The sequence below is a fragment of the Cherax quadricarinatus genome, chromosome 46 (genome assembly GCF_038502225.1).
Source record: "Cherax quadricarinatus isolate ZL_2023a chromosome 46, ASM3850222v1, whole genome shotgun sequence".
NCBI lineage: Eukaryota > Metazoa > Arthropoda > Malacostraca > Decapoda > Parastacidae > Cherax > Cherax quadricarinatus.
Window position 1 is genome coordinate 8,332,548 of NC_091337.1, and position 23,013 is coordinate 8,355,560.

The 23,013-nt window shown below is 40.3% G+C and overlaps 1 protein-coding gene across 1 annotated transcript in view; it reads right to left on the minus strand.

Moving 5' to 3' along the window:
* Vps13D (vacuolar protein sorting 13D) overlaps positions 1–23,013 on the minus strand; it is a 328,982-nt gene that overhangs the window by 152,772 nt on the left and 153,197 nt on the right. Inside the window, exons 36-43 of the mRNA XM_070094401.1 lie at positions 22,045–22,115; positions 17,964–18,385; positions 17,457–17,614; positions 9,584–9,809; positions 9,197–9,302; positions 8,425–8,549; positions 7,640–7,986; positions 6,225–6,446 (exon numbers count right to left, since the gene is read on the minus strand). Of these exons, the coding sequence (XP_069950502.1) occupies positions 6,225–6,446; positions 7,640–7,986; positions 8,425–8,549; positions 9,197–9,302; positions 9,584–9,809; positions 17,457–17,614; positions 17,964–18,385; positions 22,045–22,115 (1,677 nt within the window). The remainder of the gene's footprint in view (positions 1–6,224; positions 6,447–7,639; positions 7,987–8,424; positions 8,550–9,196; positions 9,303–9,583; positions 9,810–17,456; positions 17,615–17,963; positions 18,386–22,044; positions 22,116–23,013) is intronic.

The window sequence follows — 23,013 nt, forward strand, 5'->3', positions numbered from 1 at the left end:
TTTACCAGCCTATTCCTGCTACTTTCTCCACCTGGAGCTCAACTATGTAGTCAAAGCACAGAACCACATGATCACTAGCTCCCAGGGGCCTTTCATACATGATACCCTCGATGTCCGAACTACTCAAGGTGAATACAAGGTCCAGTCTTGCTGGTTCATCCTCTCCTCTCTCTCTGGTAGTGTCTCTAACATGTTGATGCATGAGGTTTTCCAGTACCACATCCATCATCTTGGCTCTCCATGTTTCGGGACCCCCATGGGGCTCCAGGTTTTCCCAGTCAATCTCCTTGTGATTGAAATCACCCATAACTAGTAACTTTGCTCCCCCCATGTGTGCTCTCCTGGCCACCTCGGCTAGTGTGTCAACCATTGCTCTGTTGCTCTCATCGTATTCTTCTCTTGGCCTCCTGCAGTTCTGTGGTGGGTTGTACATTACTGCAATTATCACCTTATGTCCCTCAGACTGGATTGTTCCTACTAAGTAGTCCCTTTCGCCCGTGCCATCCATTCCTTCCATTTTCTCAAAACCCCACTGGTTTTTAATGAGCAGTGCAACTCCTCCTCCCCCTCTCCTCCCTCTGTCTTTCCTGAGGATTTGATATCCGGATGGAAAGATTGAATCTGTTATTATTCTGGTTAGTTTTGTTTCTGTGAGTGCTATTATGTCTGGGGATGTCTCCTTGATTCTTTCGTGCCACTCCTCATACTTGTTTGTTATTCCATCTGCATTTGTATACCACACCTTCAACTTCTTTTCTAAGACTATGGTCTGGGAGGTGTATTGGGGTTGGGGAAGTGGGAGACCTGGTAAGGAACTATGGGTTGTTGCTGTGGGGGTGGAGTTTGTAATGAAGTGGGTGGGGGCATTGGATGTGGCATGGGTGTTTTGATTTAGAGTGTTTGGTTGCACTGGGGTTGACCTGGTTGGGAGGCTTCTATAGGAAGTCGTGAGGGAGGCTGTACAGTGGACCCCCGCATAACGATCACCTGCGAATGCGACCAATTATGTAAGTGTATTTATGTAAGTGCGTTTGTACGTGTATGTTTGGGGGTCTGAAATGGACTAATCTACTTCACAATATTCCTTATGGGAACAAATTCGGTCAGTACTGGCACCTGAACATACTTCTGGATTGAAAAAATATCGTTAACCGGGGGTCCACTGTATTTGATCTTCTTCCTGTGTCTGGGATCTCCTGTCTGTCTTCTCCATCCCCTCTCTTTCCTCCTTTCGCCTTTGTATCATCTCTCTCAGTTTCTGCCTTTCTTCTTGTGTTCTGTCGCGGTCGAGATACACCTACCTGTATGCCGGCATGTCCCTTAATCGTGCTTTCTCCTGCAGGATCCTGTTCCGAGTCGCTTCTGCCTTGAAGGTCACTTTCACTGGCCGGCTTCTTTTTTTACAAACCCCCCTATTCTCCGAAAATTTTCTAGCTGGGTCATGTCGTCTTCTCCTATTGCTTTCATGGCGCTTTCAATTGCTTTTTTTTCCCTTGTTTTCTTGCTTCATATGTTTCCCCTTCAACTTCCTGGAGCCCATACACAAAGACTGACCTCACCCTTTCATTCTCCCATTGTATATCCCTGTGTATCCTCTCATTTAATTTGGTTTCCTCCACTGCAGCTTTCCTTTCTTCAGTTTCACTGGCTAATGTACTTGGGCTCAGTGGCCTGTCATTTTCCCTTCTCAGCTTTCCTTGGGCTCTGTTGTTGTCTGTTAGGGCCTCCACATAAAGCTTAGCTCTTTCATTTATTACAGTCTCCTCTGATAGAGCCTCTCCATGCAGTTGTGCTCCTTCTTTCCCTACTGTCCCCTTATTTGTGGCTGAGGTAGTAGTCTCTGTTGTCAATCCCAAAATGTTCTTTAGTTCTTTAGGCTGTTTCAGATTTTTCAGTTCCTCTTCTAAACTCTGTATCCTAGCCTCTGCTGCTTTGACATGCACCTCCCACTTCCTGCTTTCCATGTCTATCCTCTCTTCCATTCTCATGCTAAGTTCTTCTAGTTTCTTTTCCCATTCATGATCCCTTTTTATGAGCTCTGCTGCCCAATCTTCCTTTGCAGTTTCCTCCTCCTGTCCCTTGGTTTGTCTTGTTGCTCTCTGGCAACCCATTTTTGTTTTGTCCTGATTGCCTCAGAGTGGGAAACCTATGTAGTTCTGTATGTTATGTTAGTAGTGTGTATGTCAGAGTGTGGGGGGGAGGTAGTGGAGGAACTGTGGCTATGTGGGGGAGGAGTGGGGAGGGGTGGGGAGGGGGAGGGTGAACGAGTGTGGGTGTGTGTGTGTGTGTAATTTTGTGTGGAATTATGTGTGGGTTTATTATGTACTGAAAGGTAGGTGGCTTGTGCATTGTAATGTAGAGTCTCAGTGGTCCTTGGCTGCCCACAACTTCTTGTGACCTGACCCCCAACCTCCTGGGACTTGACCCACACATACTTACAGTGTGTGTGTGTGTGTGTGTGTGTACTCACCTAGTTGAGGTTGCGGGGGTTGAGTCCGAGCTCCTGGCCCCGCCTCTTCACTGATCGCTACTAGGTCACTCTCCCTGAACCGTGAGCTTTATCATACCTCTGCTTAAAGCTATGTATGGATCCTGCCTCCACTACATCATGTGTGTACTCACCTAGTTGAGGTTGCAGGGGTCGAGTCCAAGCTCCTGGCCCCGCCTCTTCACTGGTCGCTACTAGGTCACTCTCCCTGAACCATGAGCTTTATCGTACCTCTGCTTAAAGCTATGTATGGATCCTGCCTCCACTACATCGCTTCCCAAACTATTCCACTTACTGACTACTCTGTGGCTGAAGAAATACTTCCTAACATCCCTTTGATTCATCTGTGTCTTCAGCTTCCAACTGTGTCCCCGTGTTGCTGTGTCCAGTCTCTGGAACATCCTGTCTTTGTCCACCTTGTCAATTCCTCTCAGTATTTTGTAAGTCGTTATCATGTCCCCCCTATCTCTCCTGTCCTCCAGTGTCGTCAGGTTGATTTCCCTTAACCTCTCCTCGTAGGACATACCTCTTAGCTCTGGGACTAGTCTTGTTGCAAACCTTTGCACTTTCTCTAGTTTCTTCACGTGCTTGGCTAGGTGTGGGTTCCAAACTGGTGCCGCACACTCCAATATGGGCCTAACATACACGGTGTACAGGGTCCTGAATGATTCCTTATTAAGATGTCGGAATGCTGTTCTGAGGTTTGCTAGGCGCCCATATGCTGCAGCAGTTATTTGGTTGATGTGCGCTTCAGGAGATGTGCCTGGTGTTATACTCACCCCAAGATCTTTTTCCTTGAGTGAGGTTTGTAGTCTCTGACCCCCTAGACTGTACTCCGTCTGCGGCCTTCTTTGCCCTTCCCCAATCTTCATGACTTTGCACTTGGTGGGATTGAACTCCAGGAGCCAATTGCTGGACCAGGTCTGCAGCCTGTCCAGATCCCTTTGTAGTTCTGCCTGGTCTTCGATCGAGTGAATTCTTCTCATCAACTTCACGTCATCTGCAAACAGGGACACCTCAGAGTCTATTCCTTCCGTCATGTCGTTCACAAATACCAGAAACAGCACTGGTCCTAGGACTGACCCCTGCGGGACCCCGCTGGTCACAGGTGCCCACTCTGACACCTCGCCACGTACCATGACTCGCTGCTGTCTTCCTGACAAGTATTCCCTGATCCATTGTAGTGCCTTCCCTGTTATCCCTGCTTGGTCCTCCAGTTTTTGCACCAATCTCTTGTGTGGAACTGTGTCAAACGCCTTCTTGCAGTCCAAGAAAATGCAATCCACCCACCCCTCTCTCTCTTGTCTTACTGCTGTCACCATGTCATAGAACTCCAGTAGGTTTGTGACACAGGATTTCCCGTCCCTGAAACCATGTTGGCTGCTGTTGATGAGATCATTCCTTTCTAGGTGTTCCACCACTCTTCTCCTGATAATCTTCTCCATGATTTTGCATACTATACATGTCAGTGACACTGGTCTGTGGTTTAATGCTTCATGTCTGTCTCCTTTTTTAAAGATTGGGACTACATTTGCTGTCTTCCATGCCTCAGGCAATCTCCCTGTTTCGATAGATGTATTGAATATTGTTGTTAGGGGTACACATAGCGCCTCTGCTCCCTCTCTCAATACCCATGGGGAGATGTTATCTGGCCCCATTGCCTTTGAGGTATCTAGCTCACTCAGAAGCCTCTTCACTTCTTCCTCGGTTGTGTGCACTGTGTGTGTGTGTGTGTGTGTGTGTGTGTGTGTGTGTGTGTGTGTGTGAGTGTGAGTGTGTGTGTGTGTGTGTGTGTGTGTGTGTGTGTGTGTGTGTGTGTGTCTGTGTGTGTGTCTGTGTGTGTGTCTGTGTGTGTGTCTGTGTGTGTGTCTGTGTGTGTGTGTGTGTGTGTGTGTGTGTGTGTGTGTGTGTGTGTGTGTGTGTGTGTGTGTGTGTGTGTGTGTGTGTGTCTGTGTGTGTGTGTGTGTGTGTGTCTGTGTGTGTGTGTGTCTGTGTGTCTGTGTGTCTGTGTGTGTGTCTGTGTGTGTGTCTGTGTGTGTGTCTGTGTGTGTGTCTGTGTGTGTGTCTGTGTGTGTGTCTGTGTGTGTGTCTGTGTGTGTGTCTGTGTGTGTGTCTGTGTGTGTGTCTGTGTGTGTGTCTGTGTGTGTGTCTGTGTGTGTGTGTGTGTGTGTGTGTGTGTGTGTGTGTGTGTGTGTGTGTGTGTGTGTGTGTGTCTGTGTGTGTGTGTGTGTGTGTGTCTGTGTGTGTCTGTGTGTGTCTGTGTGTGTGTGTGTGTGTGTGTGTGTGTGTCTGTGTGTGTCTGTGTGTGTGTCTGTGTCTGTGTGTGTGTCTGTGTGTGTGTCTGTGTGTGTCTGTGTGTGTCTGTGTCTGTGTGTGTGTGTCTGTGTGTGTGTGTGTGTGTGTCTGTGTGTGTGTCTGTGTGTGTGTGTGTGTGTGTGTCTGTGTGTGTGTCTGTGTGTGTGTCTGTGTGTGTGTCTGTGTGTGTCTGTGTGTGTGTCTGTCTCTCTCTCACTTCACTGAGCTAACAAGCTGTATATTTCACTTTACCTTGCCATCCCATGTGGCAACACATTTCTGAGACATTAGTAGTTTGTTTAAACTGTATATGGATATATAGTAATCTCACTGTATTCATAGGGGATGCATTTTGTACAAAATTAATATGCAATTTGCTTTTCAATGAAATTCCAGTAGGTAAAAATGAACACAGCCTCACAATACTAAGTTGTAATTCTAGGTACCCCCACACAGATTTGACTCATAAAAATTTAATACCATACACAAGATGAGAACCATGGCTCTGAGAATGTGAAACTTACAGATATTAATAAAATACAGTAGAGTATTACAAGTGCATATGATGATAACAAGTTGCGTGGATGCTTCGAGTTCATGCAAGGCTGGCTCACAAAATCATCATGACACGATTGCAAACAAACCATACCACGGGCTAGGATAGAACCCGCAATCATGAAGGAAGACTGGCTCAGTGGGTATTCCTTCATGCAAGACTGGCTCAGTGGGTGTTCCTTCATGCAAAACTGGCTCAGTGGGTGTTCCTTCATGCAAGGCATGCTCAGTGGGTGTTCCTTCATGCAAACCTGGCTCAGTGGATGTTCCTTCAACAAGGCTGGCTCATGGGTGTTCCTTCATGCAAGGCTGGCTCATGGGCATTCCTTCATGCAAGGCTGGCTTAGTGGGTGTTTCTTCATGCAAGGTTGGCTCAGTGGGTATTCTTTCATGCAAGGTTGGCTCAGTGAGTGTTCCTTCATGCAAGGTTGGCTCAGTGGGTGTTCCTTCATGCAAGGTTGGCTCAGTGAGTGTTCCTTCATGCAAGGTTGGCTCAGTGAGTGTTCCTTCATGCAAGGTTGGCTCAGTGAGTGTTCCTTCATGCAAGGTTGGCTCAGTGGGTGTTCCTTCATGCAAGGCTGGCTCAGTGGGTGTTCCAAGTTTCAACTGATAGATGTCACTATTTCAAATTACAGAAAAAGTGAAGAAAAGATGCTTAAAGGTATTTGTTTACAGTGTTAGATAGGTGGAATCGTTTAAGAAGAGGTAGTGTGCTATATAGAAATTTATATGACAAACAAAATAATGCCATAAATGACTGCTTGTCTAAGTGCAACCATATAAATTATTCACACTCTCAATACCATATAAACAAAATCTGCTGCATGAAAATCTTTATGTAATGAAATATTTATTGCAAATGAAAATACTGTGCTGTAATTCTTACTTCCACAGTGTGTTGAACTGACATGGATACATTAGAGATATCCACTAGTTGCTTATGACCCAGTCGATCACTGACTTCTATGTTGATTGTGACTGGGTCTATTATGGAGAGTGCAGTATCTTCTTCAAGACCTAGGATGCAGGAGTATAACTCACACTGGTTTAAGTTGCATGACAGTGGTCGCTCTTGGTGATGTGGTCGGTAACTGATCACTGCTGTGCTCTGAAGAGAAGAAATTTAGGTACTGTAATTTCAGTTTTACTGACAAAATTAAATAAAGACAGCTTCCTTAAGTTAGATTTACACTGAGGTATCATTCAAAATGACTTCTAGAATTTAAACATTAAGTAAAGCAATACTTACAATCTTCATTATTAATATGGCCATATAAACATTTTAAATAAAATGGTCATTATTATCATAGTCATTGAACATTACTCGTGTCATTACGATTTTGTGAGTCATGTTAACGGCTTTGAGGGGACTTGAGCTAGAGTTGAGCCACGGCCACGCTAGCTTGAGATTCGTCTGTAAAAACTTGCCTTTGTGGTCACAGTGGTGCCTATGCTAACCTTCCTATGGCGTAGAAATATACCTAGTTGGACGAATCTTATTGTGGCTAGCTGGTCCAGTGGCTAACGCGATGGTCTGGAGTTTTGAGACTCTCTGATCGCGGGTTCTATCCCTGCCCGTGGTATGGTTTGTTTTAACCAACATAACTATCATGGTCACTACCCAACATTACTGGTATGGTTTGTTTTAACCAACATAACTATCATGGTCACTACCCAACATTACTGTCATGGTCACTACCCAATTACTATCATGGTCACTACCCAACCCTACTATCATGGTCACTACCCAACATTTCTGTCATGGTCACTACCCAATATTCCTATCATGGTCACTACACAACATTACTAACATGGTCACTACACAACATTACTAACATGGTCACTACACAACATTACTACCATGGTCACTACCCAACATTATCATCATGGTCACTACCCAACATTACTATCATACACAGGTATGAGAGTAATGGGCAGGCACAACCCTTCCTGCCTCCAGGACCTGAGTCCAGCTAACTGGTCTCTCTGAATTCCTTCTTAAAGTTACCTTGTTCACACTCAAACAGCACACTATTAAAAACAATTTGTCTCCATTCACTCCCATCTAATATGCTAAAACACGCCTTCTGGATGCTCAAGTCCCTCAACTCGAAAGCCTCTTTTATTGCCTCCCTCTACCTGTTCCCCTCCAACCTTCCACCCAGTTACACACCATCTATATCAGCCTATCCCCTTCCATCCTCTATTTACTCAAGCCATCTCAACAACCCTTCCTCAGCAGTCTGAATTATACTCATGGTGACCCCACCTGTATTTATATTTACAAAGTAAAAAATTTACCTTAAGAATGACAGCATTGGTGTCCCACACAGCTGTGTTCTCCACTACCACCAGCTCTGAGTCGGTAATGTTTAACTTCAGCTCAAATGGTGTTTTATTTTGTTCCTGGATAATGGCATGCTTAGTCATAACCCCTGTGGACTCTACCATAGGGTTTATCTTAGGTGTAGTGCACCTAACAGTCTTGTTCCTTGGAAAGGATAGTCCAGGTGAGTGTGACCTAGGAGACTGAGGCTGTGCAGCTTGTGTATGAGAGGAATGACCAAATGAGGGGCTGAGTAATGGGTTAACTCCAGCAGTGCTGGATGCACCATGGTCTTCCACAGAATTTTCTCCACTTTTTATTTCTGTAGATAAAAATATACTGAACACAATTACACATGCTAAATAATTGAATGCAAATTATAAATATGACTGCTAATGTTTAAAAATCTACAAACAACTATATTTTGATAATTTTTAGTCAAATAAAATGTTTTCCATTAAATGTTTGCTCATTTGAATAAAACTCTGAAAAATTAAACATCAGATATGCAATGTGTAAAGGCCACACTAGTTTTCATATGATAAAGTATAACATTTGCATTCATCCATTCTTTCTCCTGTCAACAGTACAGCCACTAACTAAAATATATTTATGCAATATATTCAATGTAAGAACTTAAGACCCCCAGAACATTTCCTCATTTTTTTTTTTTTTTTTTTAAGAAATTTACAATCAATTCTTGCTTTCCCTTTTTTCATATCCACAATTGTTTTTAAGAATGTTGCAAGTTTATACAAACCTTTATGGAAAGGGTCATCAGGAGTCTTGTAAATGAAATCAAGAACTTCCATCCCCCAGTCCAGGATACCCATTAAACGCATATTGTTCAGCAAAATTGTAAATCTAGTCACATTTTTTGTTGATCTGTCAAGAAAAAAAACTGATTGATTATGAAGGTTTTTACCATCATTTTGGGCCTAGTGCATGTAGTATATCATGTTCAATGTGTAGCTGAGGGGGTTAGTTAATGTATGAAGGAACAATAAAATTTTGTGTATAAAAAAGTATCACTGATAAAACAGATGAATAGTTAATATGTCATGATATCTAGGAAGACTGTCTCTACTCATTCCAATCAAAAATGCTGACATACACATGATGAATGCTCAATCCTCTCTCTCCAACCTTTCCTAGGATGACCACTACTGCACCTTTCTTCTACCCATTCTATATTGCTCCATCCTCCCAACATAAATAAAACCACCACACCAACCCTTCCTCTTCACTTTGAGCTTTACCTTTCGTAATCTCATTCTGCCATCTAATTTCTAGAATAATGAGTAAAGGGTTTTGAAAGATATTTCAGAGGACAGAAGAGGAGTTGAGATCATTTGGGCAGTAACTAAACTTTACCCTTAAATTAACAAAAGTTTATTCTCTGCTCTACAATTTTATGTGCCTGTGCTTCATATTTATTATTATACAGAATATTATAATCATCCAAAGCTATAGTATACAGTGCTGTACAAACTATATTTTCCATAGAAACTACTTTGTAATCAATACTGTACCTGTAATGAACCTCTGCTTGAAGTTGGCTGCTGTTTTTTGCACTCTTTGATGGTGTAGGTTGCAAAATATTGGTGAAAATATTGGAACGCTTATTCACTGGAAAACCTGTCAGACAAACATCAATATTTAAAATATCCCTGAATGGAACATATTTCATTACAACTTAATTGCATAACCATAAAATGAAATAAAATACAATTATTTTTATTATTTTTATTATTTTTATTATCACACTGGCCGATTCCCACCAAGGCAGGGTGGCCCGAAAAAGAAAAACTTTCACCATCATTCACTCCATCACTGTCTTGCCAAATAAATAAATAAATAAATTACTTGAATGTAAATTACAAATATACTGATAGTACTACACTGGGACTTCCCCTTACCCTCAAATCTGGTGTCACTAATCAAAATTTCTTGTGAGACCAAATCAACATCCTTGGACTCATCAGAGAAGCTCTCGTAGGTCAGTTTGGAACTGATGAAATTGATACAAGCAAGAGGGGAGCAAATATTGTTTTCCTCAACACTGCTTTCTAGCTCAAGTGTCACATTGTCCAAGTTGAGAATGATGCTCAGAGAAGTCCAAACAGATTCTAGCGAGTGCCACTGCTGAAAATAAATTAGGAAATGATTATGGCATTAATTATTTACTTAATAGATTTGCCATCATTTATTATGGACCTCCCAATGCAGATTTATGATTATCCAATATGCATCTCCCAATCAAAAATAACTTTGTACTTAACACCTCTGCATTGTTTCTATTTGCAATAACTGTCAAGCCATCCCTATTCTCTTCCTAAGACCATAACACTAATAACACTATAAAACAAAGTATTCAACTAGAATAGTAAGTATATTAAGCAATTAAAACTAACAATGTATCTCTGCTACCTCTTGATTTTTCAATGCATCATATGCATTTAAAAAAAGTGACACAAAGAACCTTAGAGAATTACTAAACAGAGACTTTTGTCCTGCAACTGGTGGATATCTATATATCATACACATTAGTATAAGTGAATAAAACAAAATAATGTACTCAAAATATTTTTCCCTCTGTTATGCTAGTAAATATGGTAGTTTGCAATTTTTTATTATTTAATACTATTTTTTCATTGCCTAAGAAGATACAGCTTTTATTATTTAATGTTTTAATTGCTTAAGAAGTGTGAAGAACCAGCAGCATAGGGTTTCACAAGGTCAATACAAGGATAAATGTTTTTTCCTCATATACTGATACACAACTGCCTTTCAGTGTTTGAGCCTATGCTGAGATTTCTTCACATTCAGTACAGTACAGTGGAACCTCAAAAATCGAACGTATCACATATCGAACGTTTCGAAAATAGGACTATTTTTTCGGACAAACTGTGTCCCTATTATCGAACGCGCCCCTATTTTCGGACCACCGGGTACGGGACCTGTCTGCCGCCCGCTCTGTCCGCGTCCCCGCGCAGGTGCTGTGAGCAGTCTAGCTTTGGTTATGCTTGAGTGAACACTAACCTGCTCTCTCATTCACGCATTTTACGATTATTTCGTTGTGTTTAGTGCTTGTGGAACTGAAATAAGCTGCCATGGGCCCAAAGAAACTTGCTAGTGGTACCCCTCTGGTAAAGAAAGTGAGAAACACCATAGATGTGAAGAAGGAAATAATACAGAAGTACGAGAGTGGTGTGAGACTTGTTGAGCTTGCCAGGATGTATGGGAAAAACAAGTCGACCATCGGTTCTATCCTGTCAAAGAAAGAACAAATCAAGGAAGCTGATGTTGCGAAAGGTGTTAATATAGGGAGTGGATGAGGTGCCTTCTTCAAAGATTAAGGAGATTTGTGCCAAGTGGAATGATGTCCAAATATTTGTGCAGAAGTACCACCCTGAGCAAGCTGAAACAAGCCATCTTTGCAACAAGTTCAGTGACAGAACCATGTCCCATTTTAGGGAAATGTTAAAGAGGCACCAGAAACAGAGGACTGTGGACAGTTATTTTGCAAGACAGGAGTCCAGTGACTCTCAAGCTGGTCCTAATGGCATTAAAAGACAGAGAAGGGAAGTAACCCCAGAGAGGGCTTTACCTGAAGTCCTCATGGAGAGGGATTGTCCTTCCAAACACTAACCCCAACTCCCTCTCTCCTCCTCCCTATCTTCCAGATGCCATCACCAATCTTCAATAAAGGTAAGTAAAAATGTTATTTTATATGTATTACTATACATAATTAAAAACTATAGTATTTGTTGTATGTAAAACTGTAATTAATTTCTATAAAATGTATTTTTTGTGTGAATATTTTTGGGTTTCTGGAACGGATTAATTGTATTTCCATTATTTCTTATGGGAATTATTGCTTCGAATTTCAGACTTTTCGAATTTAGAACTAGCTCCTGGAACGGATTAAGTTCGATTTTTGAGGTTCCACTGTATATGAGAAATGGGATGCAGGCTATGCACCTGTGACCTTATAATGTTCTTTGGTGATTCAGTAAGGGAAGTACAATACAGTGAGTGAATTGTAAATGCGAAGTTTTACGTTGTTTACAGTTAATGCAATATCTTCAATGGATATGAATTACGAAATCTCAGATAAAATAACCAGCATAAACGAAACTGTCGACTGGTACGATATACTGTACATACCCTCAATTAAAACAATGAATCAGAATTGAATTATTTTCTTCCTTTAAGAGAGATTCACTCATCCTATCATATGATTGACATGTTAAATAGAAAATCAAACAGGTAACAAAGCTTTTGCTCATATTTCAAGCATTTCTTTAGGAGGAAATACAATGAAAGGTTAATGTCAATAAAAATGTCACATGTTTACAGAGAAAAGCAAAGAACCAAAAAGACAGTGATGACTGTAGCAAAATCAACACTGTACAGTGGACCCCCGCCTTACAATATTAATCCATTCTTGAGAGCTCATCATAAGCCGAAATTATCGTTAGCCGAATTAATTTTCCCCACAAGAAATAATGGAAATCAAATTAATCCGTTCGACACCCCAAAGTATAAAAAAAAAAAATTTTACCACGTGAAATATTAATTTTAGTACACACAAACTGTAGAAGACATGCACAATTACTACTCTACTAAGAATAGAATACATGACACTTACCTTTATCGAAGATCTGGTGATGATTGATTGGATGGGAGGAGGGGAGTGTGTGGAAGTTATTGTTTAGAAGGGGAATCCCCTTCCATTAGGACTTGAGGTAGCAAGTCCTTTTCTGGGGTTACTTCCCTTCTTTTCATGCCACTAGGACCAGCTTGAGAGTCACTGGACCTCTGCCGCACAACAAATCTGCCCATAGAGCTCTGTACCTCCTGTTCCTTTAAGACTTTCCTAAAATGGGCCATAACATTGTCATTGTATAGGTTGCCAACACTGCTTGCAGTAGCTGTGTCAGGGTGATTTTCATCCGTAAAGGTTTGCAGTTCAACCCACTTTGCACACATTTCCTTGATCTCTTTTTTCAATTCCATCCTAATTCTCGCCCTTTTTACCACAGGGATGGCACTAGAAGCTTTCTTGGGGTCCATGGTGACTTATTTTGCAGTTACAAGCACTAAAAACACTGGGATAATGTGAAATGTACCGAATGTATGCGTAGATGCAACCACACTGGCTGGCTTGTAAACACTGGTGCTGAGGCCACACGTGGGACGCATCCCGGACGAATCACGTAAGGTGAGTTTTTTATTGTGAGGCGAGGCAAAATTTTGCGTTCAAATGCTTCGTATGGCGGATTTAATGTAACGCAATGCGTTCGTAAGGCGGCAGTCCACTGTATTATTAAAGAACATCTTTCACAAAAAATGGGCTTTTACAGAGCACACTAGATACTATAGAGGTAAACTTATTACGTTGCTCATTTTAAAGTATGAGATAATGATAATACAATACTCTTTATTAGTTTCATTAATGGTTCAGCTCATACTACTATATATTGTGTTACCATTATTTTTCTTCATATTCTTACTAAAGGCATCTTTAATGTTTTTATACAAACTTCTTTACAAGTGTCAACTCCAACTTTGTAAAACATATTAGCTATAGGTCTGCTTAAAATGTTGTGTATAATGGGATTTTGTAGAAAACATCTCTATTGAATTGTAATTTTTCCAAAATTTATACCAAATTTATTGTACTTTTTAGAAATAATAGCAATTATCATCAAGTGGGGAAAATATTTTGCAAACAAAAACTAAAGTGATTGCATCATATTTGTTGAGCATCCTGATCATTTTACTGACACCTCAGTCAACATAGTTTTCTTAAATTTGTGTTTAACTTACTTGTACAAGCTCTCATGACCCCCTGGTAGCAAAGAGGTTAACAACTCTTGTAACATCTGAATGGCTTATATGTATTTGCTAGTGACTGGGAAACCTGTAAGTTTTGACAACAGTTATGCTGCAACTCAAATGCTGCTCCCCACATATAGAGAAAAGGTTAACTACTCTCTTAAGGCTCATAAATATCACTGACCAGGAAATAACAGATCTTTAAACAGGTTATATTGTTGAGATAAACAAGTTAAGAAAGCCTAGGGAACAAATAGATTTGTCAGTTAAAAACAGAGTAGGGGAGTTAGTAGATGGGGAGATGGAGGTATTGGACAAATGGTGGGAATATTTTGAGGAGCTCTTAAACGCTGATGAAGAAAGGGAGGCAGTAATTTCATGCACTGGCCAGGGAGGTATAACATCTTTTAGGAGTGAAGAAGTGCAGGATGTGAGTGTGGGGCAGATGCGCGAGGCCTTGCGTAGAATGAAAGAGGGTAAAGCAGCTGGAACTGACAGGATCATGACAGAAATGTTAAAAGCAGGGGGATATATAGTGTTGGGGTGGTTGGTATTTTTGTTTAATAAATGTATGAAAGAGGGGGAAGGTACCTAGGGACTGGCAGACAGCATGTATAATTCCTTAATATAAAGGGAAGGGGACAAAAGATATTGTAAAAATTAAAGAGGAATAAGTTTACTGAGTATACCAGGAAAAGTGTATGGTAGGGTTATTACTGAAAGAATTAGAGGCAAGACAGAATGTAGGATTGCAGATGAGCAAGGAGGTTTTAGAGTGGGTAGGAGATGTGTAGATCAAGTGTTTACACTGAAGCATACATGTGCACAGTTTTTAGATAAAGGTAGGGAAGCTTTCACTGCATTTATGGATTTAGAAAAGGCATATGATAAAGTGGATAAGGGAGCAGTGTGGCAGATGTTGCAAGTATGTGGAATAGGTAGTAAGTTACTAAATGCTGTAAAGAGTTTTTATGAGGATAGTGAGGCCCAGGTTAGGGTGTGTAGAAGAGAGGGAGACTACTTCCCTGTAAAAGTAGGTCTTAGACAGGGATGCATAATGTCACCATGGTTGTTTAATATATTTATAGATGGGGTTGTAAAAGAAGTAAATGCTAGGGTGTTGGGGAAAAGGGTGGGAATAAATTATGGGGAATCAAATACAAAATAGGAAATGACAGTTACTTTTTGCTGATGATACTGTGCTTATGGGAGATTCTAAAGAAAAATTGCAAAGGTTAGTGGACGAGTTTGGGAGTGTGTGTAAAGGTAGAAAGTTGAAAGGGAACACAGAAAAGAGTAAGGTGATGAGGGTATCAAATGAATTAAATAAAGAAAAATTGGATATCACATTGGAGAGGAGTATGGAAGAAGTGAATGTTTTCAGATATTCGGGAGTTGACGTGTCAGCAGATGGATTTATGAAGGAAGAGGTTAACCATAGAATTGATGAAGGAAAAAGGTGAGTGATGCATTGAGGTATATGTGGATACAAAAAACATTATCTATGGAGGCAAAGAAGGGAATGTATGAAAGCATAGTGGTACCAACACTCTTATATGGGTGTGAAGCTTGGGTTGTAAATGCTGCAGCGAGGAGGCGGTTGGAGGCAGTGGAGATGTCCTGTTTAAGTGCAATGTGTGGTGTAAATATTATGCAGAGAATTCGGAGTGTGGAAATTAGGAGGAGTGGAGTTAATAAAAAGTATTAGTCAGAGGACTGAAGAGGGGCTGTTGAGGTGGTTTGGTCATGTAAAGAGAATGGATCAAAGTAGAAGGTCATGGAGAGTGTATAAATCTATAGGGAAAGGAAGGCAGGGTAGGGGTTGTCCTTGAAAAGGTTCGAGGGAGGGGGTAAAGGAGGTTTTATAGGCGAGGGGCTTGGACTTCCAGCAAGCATGTGTGAGCGTGTTAGATAGGAGTGAATGGAGACGAATGGTATTTGGAACCTGGCGAGCTGTTGGAGTGTGAGCAGGGTAATATTTAGTGAAGGGATTCAGGGAAACTGGTTATTTTTATATAGCCGGACTTGAGTACTGGAAATGGGAAGTACAATGCCTGCACTTTAACCCTTAAACTGTCCAGATGTAGATCTACGTTCACTCGCATGGCGCTCAAAATATTTTGAAAAATAAAAAAATATTTTTCTTTTAAAATGAAGAGCACATTTTTCTACATGTCATAGAATTAAAATAAAAATTTTAGGGTCAGTACTTACCGAGATATAAGACCATGAAGTTGGCACTGGTTGCTCACCTATCGGCAACATCGACTCCTGCAGCTTGCAGAAGTGTTACTGATACATGTTTTTTTCTCGTTTTTATTTTAATTTATATATTTTTTATGTTCTGATAATTACAATTTATAATAGTTCTTGTAATTTCATAGCCAATCTTTGTTCTGACACTTATATTAGGTACTGAAATAGTGCTCAAATAGTCACAATCACATTGAGAGGTGAACATTTACACCTGCTTAGGTTATTTACTATTGTCTAGAAATATATACAAAGTATTTATAGGTCCCAGCAATGTTTTAGATACCTTGGCATATACCTTGAAGCATGTTGTTATGAAAGGCATCCCTATACTGTTGACAGCCCAGTGACATTTGATAAATGCCCACTGCTCCAGCTAACCCTCGCTGTATTTCTTATCACTGTTACACACAAACATGTCTTGTCTCTCTGTCTATTTATCTGTCTGTATCTGTGTCTGTCTGTCTGCCTATCTATCTGTCTCTGTCTGTATCTGTCTCTGTCTGTCTCTGCTTATCTGTCTTTCTACCTGCCTGGAGCATAGTATATCAAACTCCTTGAAGAATTGTGTTATGACATCTGTTATCAGCTCGGTGACATTTGATAAATGGGTGCTCGGGGGAACCCTGGCTTTATTTGTTTTCACTGATACACACAAACATGTTTCTGTCTGTCTCTGTCTATCTATCTATCTATCTATCTGTCTGTCTGTCTATCTTTGCCTGGAATTTTTGGATTATCTGAGGTAATTTACACTATGTATAATAACTGTACTTATGTGTAAATGTGAGACAGAGATATAGATAGATACAGTGGACCCCCGGCTTATGATATTATTTCATTCCAGAAGTATGTTCAGGTGCCATTACTGAACGAATTTGTTCCCATAAGGAATATTGTGAATTAGATTAGTCCATTTCAGACCCCCAAACATACACGTACAAACGCACTTACACAAATACACTTACATAATTGGTCGCATTGGGAGCTGATCGTAAAGCGGGGGTCCACTGTATATAGATAGACAGAGATATAGATAGATATATAGATAGACAGAGATATAGACAGATAGAGATATACACAAAGAGACAGCCAAAGACAACCAAAGCAAGCCAGCCAGCCAGCCTGCCTGCTGAATACATAAGAACATAAGGAAGAAGGAACACTGCAGCAGGCCTACTGGCCCAAGCAAGGCAGGAACATGTCACACTCCCCCCCAGCTTAGACCAATGACCCACCTAGTCACATCACATCCATTGAAGGAAGGAGCATGACATCAGACCTAGTAGCACAAGCTAGTCAGGTCCAACTCACACCCACCCACACTCACTCATGTATTTATTTAACCTATTTTTACTTTCCTCTTAAAATGGGAGTGTTAATGCGACATGGCATCAGTGAATCCCTGGTGTTTGGTGTTTGGTGTTTGCCACGCTATTTGCTCTAGCTGGCGCTCAATTGAACTGGTGCTTCCACAAGGTACTAAGTGCTCCCAGATTTTTTAATAGTGCGCACAGTGAGTGCGCAGACCCATTCTTTCATGTCTAGATGACTCAAGCCTATTGTGCCAAATTTGAAGGAATGAAAAATAAAACGTTGATCTACGTTTGGAGCGCTACGCGTGCAAACATAGATCTGTGTTCGGACAGTTTAAGGGTTAAAAAAAATCTACCCATAAAAAAATGTTGAGCTTACTTGCTGAGGTTGTGAGCTGCATAGATGGGTGCGTAGAGGTACAGATGGAAGAGGTTCTCCCAAGTTGAAAATTAAAAGTCCCCGAATTAATTTGTAATCTAAGGTATTAATGGTGGCATGGACTTTTTTCACCATTCCATGAACACTTATATCAGGCACTGAAAATAAAATGGTTAAGTATAAATTTATGTGTAAAATTATTTTTAAATTCAGAAGCAATATGAAAAAAATTACCACTGCTCATTCAATAGATAGTCAGCATAAATGTTACCTAGCTCATACACCAACAGTATGTCCATTAAAAACCACTTGTCTCTATTCACTTGAATTTAACAGTCTCAAACAAGCCTGCTGGATGCTCAAGCCCCTTTGGTAACCTATCACCTTTTAATTTCTACACTCCAAATTCTCTGTACGATACTCACACCATAACTGACCTCAAACACGACATCTCCACTGCCTCCAGCAGCCTCCTTATGAAGAGGAGATGAAATAAATAGTACAAACCTGTGTGACCGAGAGCTGTATCAAGATTTCTTTCCACTTGTAACTTGAGAGCACATTTGTCACGCAGCATGGAAATGCCCTGGCGAATTACACTGTATGACCCAAAAACCCATTCAACACTTTCCCTGGTACTTCTGCTTTCTTCTCTTTCTTTCTTCTTCTTTTTCTTCTCCTTTCCTGAGAATGAAGAATGTGGCTTTCTCTCTCCCAATTCAGACTTCTGTCTTGATAATCGTATGCTTGTGTAAATATCCATATTTACTAAGTCAATAAACATTACATCCAAAAGGCACTTTTGTAACTCAGAATTGCTCCCTATAGTTGTTTTCTCTCTATGGTCTCCTTCAGCATCTGAATCACTAGCACAAGAAACACCAACATCTCGGTGACGGCTCTGTGATCGAGATCGAGTTTTGGTTAACCTACGAGAAGAAATAAAGCTGTATATTAAAATACATTAGTGAATATGGATACATGCACAGTGACCTAACAAAGCATGATTTTAGGTGAATGCCATTAATTGCAACATTCCTTTTATAATGTCCAGAAACCCTTGATTTCTTTTTCAACACACCAGCTGTATACCACCGAGGCAGGGTTAACCAAAACAGAAGAAACGAAAGTTCTTTTTCTTTTTTTTTCTTTTTTTTTTTTTCAACAAGTCAGCCGTCTCCCACCGAGGCAGGGTGACCCAAAAAAGAAAGAAAATCCCCAAAAAGAAAATACTTTCATCATCATTCAACACTTTCACCACACTCGCACATTATCACTGTTTTTGCAGAGGTGCTCAGAATACAACAGTTTAGAAGCATACACATATAAAGATACACAACATATCCCTCCAAACTGCCAATATCCCAAACCCCTCCTTTAAAGTGCAGGCATTGTACTTCCCATTTCCAGGACTCAAGTCCGACTATATGAAAATAACCGGTTTCCCTGAATCCCTTCACTAAATATTACCCTGCTCACACTCCAACAGATCGTCAGATCCCAAGTATCATTCGTCTCCATTCACTCCTATCTAACACGCTCACGCACGCTTGCTGGAAGTCCAAGCCCCTTGCCCACAAAACCTCCTTTACCCCCTCTCTCCAACCCTTTCGAGGACGACCCCTACCCCGCCTTCCTTCCCCTATAGATTTATATGCTTTCCATGTCATTCTACTTTGATCCATTCTCTCTAAATGACCAAACCACCTCAACAACCCCTCTTCTGCCCTCTGACTAATACTTTTATTAACTCCACACCTTTTCCTAATTTCCACACTCCAAATTTTCTGCATAATATTTACACCACACATTGCCCTTAAACAGGACATCTCCACTGCCTCCAACCATCTCCTCGCTGCTGCATTTACCACCCAAGCTTCACATCCATATGAGTGTTGGTACTACTATACTTTCATACATTCCCTTCTTTGCCTCCATAGATAACGTTTTTTGACTCCACATATACCTCAACGCACCACTCACCTTTTTTCCCTCATCAATTCTATGATTAACCTCATCCTCCATAAATCCATCCGCCGACACGTCAACTCCCAAGTATCTGAAAACATTCACTTCTTCCATACTCCTCCCCAATTTGATATCCAATTTTTCTTTATCTAAATCATTTGACACCCTCATCACCTTACTCTTTTCTATGTTCACTTTCAACTTTCTACCTTGACACACATTCCCAAACTCATCCACTAACCTTTGCAATTTTTCTTTAGAATCTCCCATAAGCACAGTATCATCAGCAAAAAGTAACTGTGTCAATTCCCATTTTGAATTTGATTCCCCAAAATTTAATCCCACCCCTCTCCCCAACACCCTAGCATTTACTTCCTTTACAACCCCATCTATAAATATATTAAACAACCAACATAAGAACATAAGAAAGGAGGAACACTGCAGGAGGCCTGTTTGCCCATACTAGGCAGGTCCTTTACAATTCATCCCACTAACAAAACATTTGCCCAACCCAATTTTCAATGCCACCCAAGAAATAAGCTCTGGTGTGCAAGCCCCACTCAAATCCAACCCCTCCCACTCATGTACTTATCCAACCTAAATTTGAAACTACCCAAAGTCCCAGCCTCAATAACCCAACTAGGTAGACTGTTCCACTCATCAACTACCCTATTTCCAAACCAATACTTTCCTATGTCCTTTCTAAATCTAAACTTATCTAATTTAAATCCATTACTGCAGGTTCTCTCTTGGAGAGACATCCTCAAGACCTTATTAATATCCCCTTTATTAATACCTATCTTCCACTTATACACTTCAATCAGGTCTCCCCTCATTCTTCGTCTAACAAGTGAATGTAACTTAAGAGTCTTCAATCTTTCTTCATAAGGAAGATTTCTATCTACCATAGTGACATTACACATCCCTGTCTAAGACCTACTTTTACCGGGAAGTAGTCTCCCTCTCTTCTACACACCCTAACCTGAGCCTCACTATCCTCATAAAAACTCTTTACAGCATTTAATAACTTACCACCTATTCCATATACTTGCAACATCTGCCACATTGCTCCTCTATCCACTCTTATCATATGCCTTTTCTAAATCCATAAATGCAATAAAAACTTCCCTACCTTTATCTAAATTCTGTTCACACATATGCTTTAATGTAAACACTATTATCTACACATCCCCTACCCACTCTGAAACCTCCTTGCTCATCCGCAATCCTACATTCTGTCTTACCTCTAATTCTTTCAATTATAACCCTACCGTACACTATTCCTGGTATACTCAGTAAACTTATTCCTCTATAATTTTTACAGTCTCTTTTGTCCCCTTTCCCTTTATATAAAGGGACTATACATGCTCTCTGCCAATCCCTAGGTACCTTCCCCTCTTTCATACATTTATTAAACAAAAGTACCAACCACTCCAACACTATATCCCCCCTGCTTTTAACATTTCTGTCATGATCCCATCAGTTCCAGCTGCTTTACCCCCTTTCATTTTACGTAATGCCTCACGTACCTCCCCCACACTTACATTCTGCTCTTCTTCACTCCTAAAAGATGGTATACCTCCCTGACCAGTGCATGAAATTACTGCCTCTGTTTCTTCCTTAACATTTAAAAGTTCCTCAAAATATTCTCGCCATCTACCTAATACCTACATCTCCCCATCTACTAACTCCCCTACTCTGTTTTTAACTGACAAATCCATACTTTCCCTAGGCTTTCTTAACTTGTTTAACTCACTCTAAAAATTTTTCTTATTTTCATTAAAATTTCTTGACAGTGCCTCTCCCACTCTATCATCTGCTCTCCTTTTGCACTCTCTCACCACTCTCTTTACCTTTCTTTTACTCTCCATATACTCTGCTCTTCTTATAACACTTCTGCTTTGTAAAAACCTCTCATAAGCTACCTTTTTCTCTTTTATCACACCCTTTACTTCATCATTCCACCAATCACTCCTGTTTCCTCCTGCCCCCCACCCTCCTATAACCACAAACTTCTGCCCCACATTCTAATACTGCATTTTTAAAACTATTCCAACCCTCTTCAACCCCCCCACTACTCATCTTTGCACTAGCCCACTTTCTGCCAATAGTCGCTTATATCTCACCCGAACTTCCTCCTCCCTTAGTTTATACACTTTCACCTCCCTCTTACTTGTTGTTGCCACCTTCCTCTTTTCCCATCTACCTCTTACTCTAACTGTAGCTACAACTAAATAATGATCCAATATATCAGTTGCCCCTCTTTTTATGTTTACTAATATATACATGAGAAGGGGTTACTAGCCCCTTGCTCTTGGCATTTTACATTTACAACTGTGTCTCCCACTTTAGCAGTGAATCTCCCTAACTGTTTATTATCTCACTTCAAAATTTCTGAAAATTTGTGCACATGGTATTATTAACTCGTAAACGGCCCAAACACATATATACGTTTTTTCAACATTTGAAAGTATGTAAAAAAAGTAGATCTTTTTTTTTTTTACATTTGAAAATGTGTAAAAAAAAAATGTAGATCTACTTTTGGAGCACTACACACGTGAATGTAGATCTGCTTGGATCGTTTACGGGTTAAATACATGAAATATAACTTATAATGTACCTAGAAGTGGACTTGCTGGAAGGCGTCCCACACAGATTCATTTTTCTCTCCTCCACATTCTGATGGTGTACCTGTCAAAGAAATACAGATATAATAAACACTACATCAAGATACTGTTCTATTATTCAGGAAGCTGGAATGTATTTTAGCATATTCTCATTATGTTGCAATGCTTTAGCTAAGCAGTACAATCATGAATAGAAGCCAATTTTCATACTGAACACTTGAGTAAGCTATTAGGAGTATGGAGCAACCTTCAAGAAGCTAAGATTAACACAAAAATAGCAATATGAACCATGAACCATTTTACAAGTAATCAAGAGGCAGAAGAACATTAGTTTCAGAGTACCTTGCTTTATTCATACGTTATTAGAATATTAGTGCACCATCATTGTCAATGTTGAAGCAATACATTTAACTAGCTTACTTTTTTTTTTTTTTCAACAAGTAGGCTGTCTCCCACTGAGGCAGGGTGACCCAAAAAAGAAAGAAAATCCCCAAAAAGAAAATACTTTCATCATCATTCAACACTTTCACCACACTCACACATTATCACTGTTTTTGCAGAGGTGCTCAGAATACAACAGCTTAGAAGCATATACGTATGAAGATACACAACTAGCTTACTAGTATGCCTAAATACCACACACTAAATGAAGTCTCTTTCCTCATCTTGCAAGCATGCCTCAATGCCCTCAGCTATATGATAATGTTGTAATAAAACCAGCATGAAATACCTTTCTTTAAGGTAACTAAAATATGGTATTTAAACATTAAGCATTTTATTATTTTCGGTTACTTTTTGACTTACTATGTTTATCCATACCATCTCATAACATATGACAACAGAAAAGAGTGGAACAAAATATATAAAGAGCAGCTAATACCTAAACAATGAAGGTACCTTAACAAACATGAACAATCTGAGACAATGTTCAGTGGAATATGCTGTTCATATTGCAAGATGAA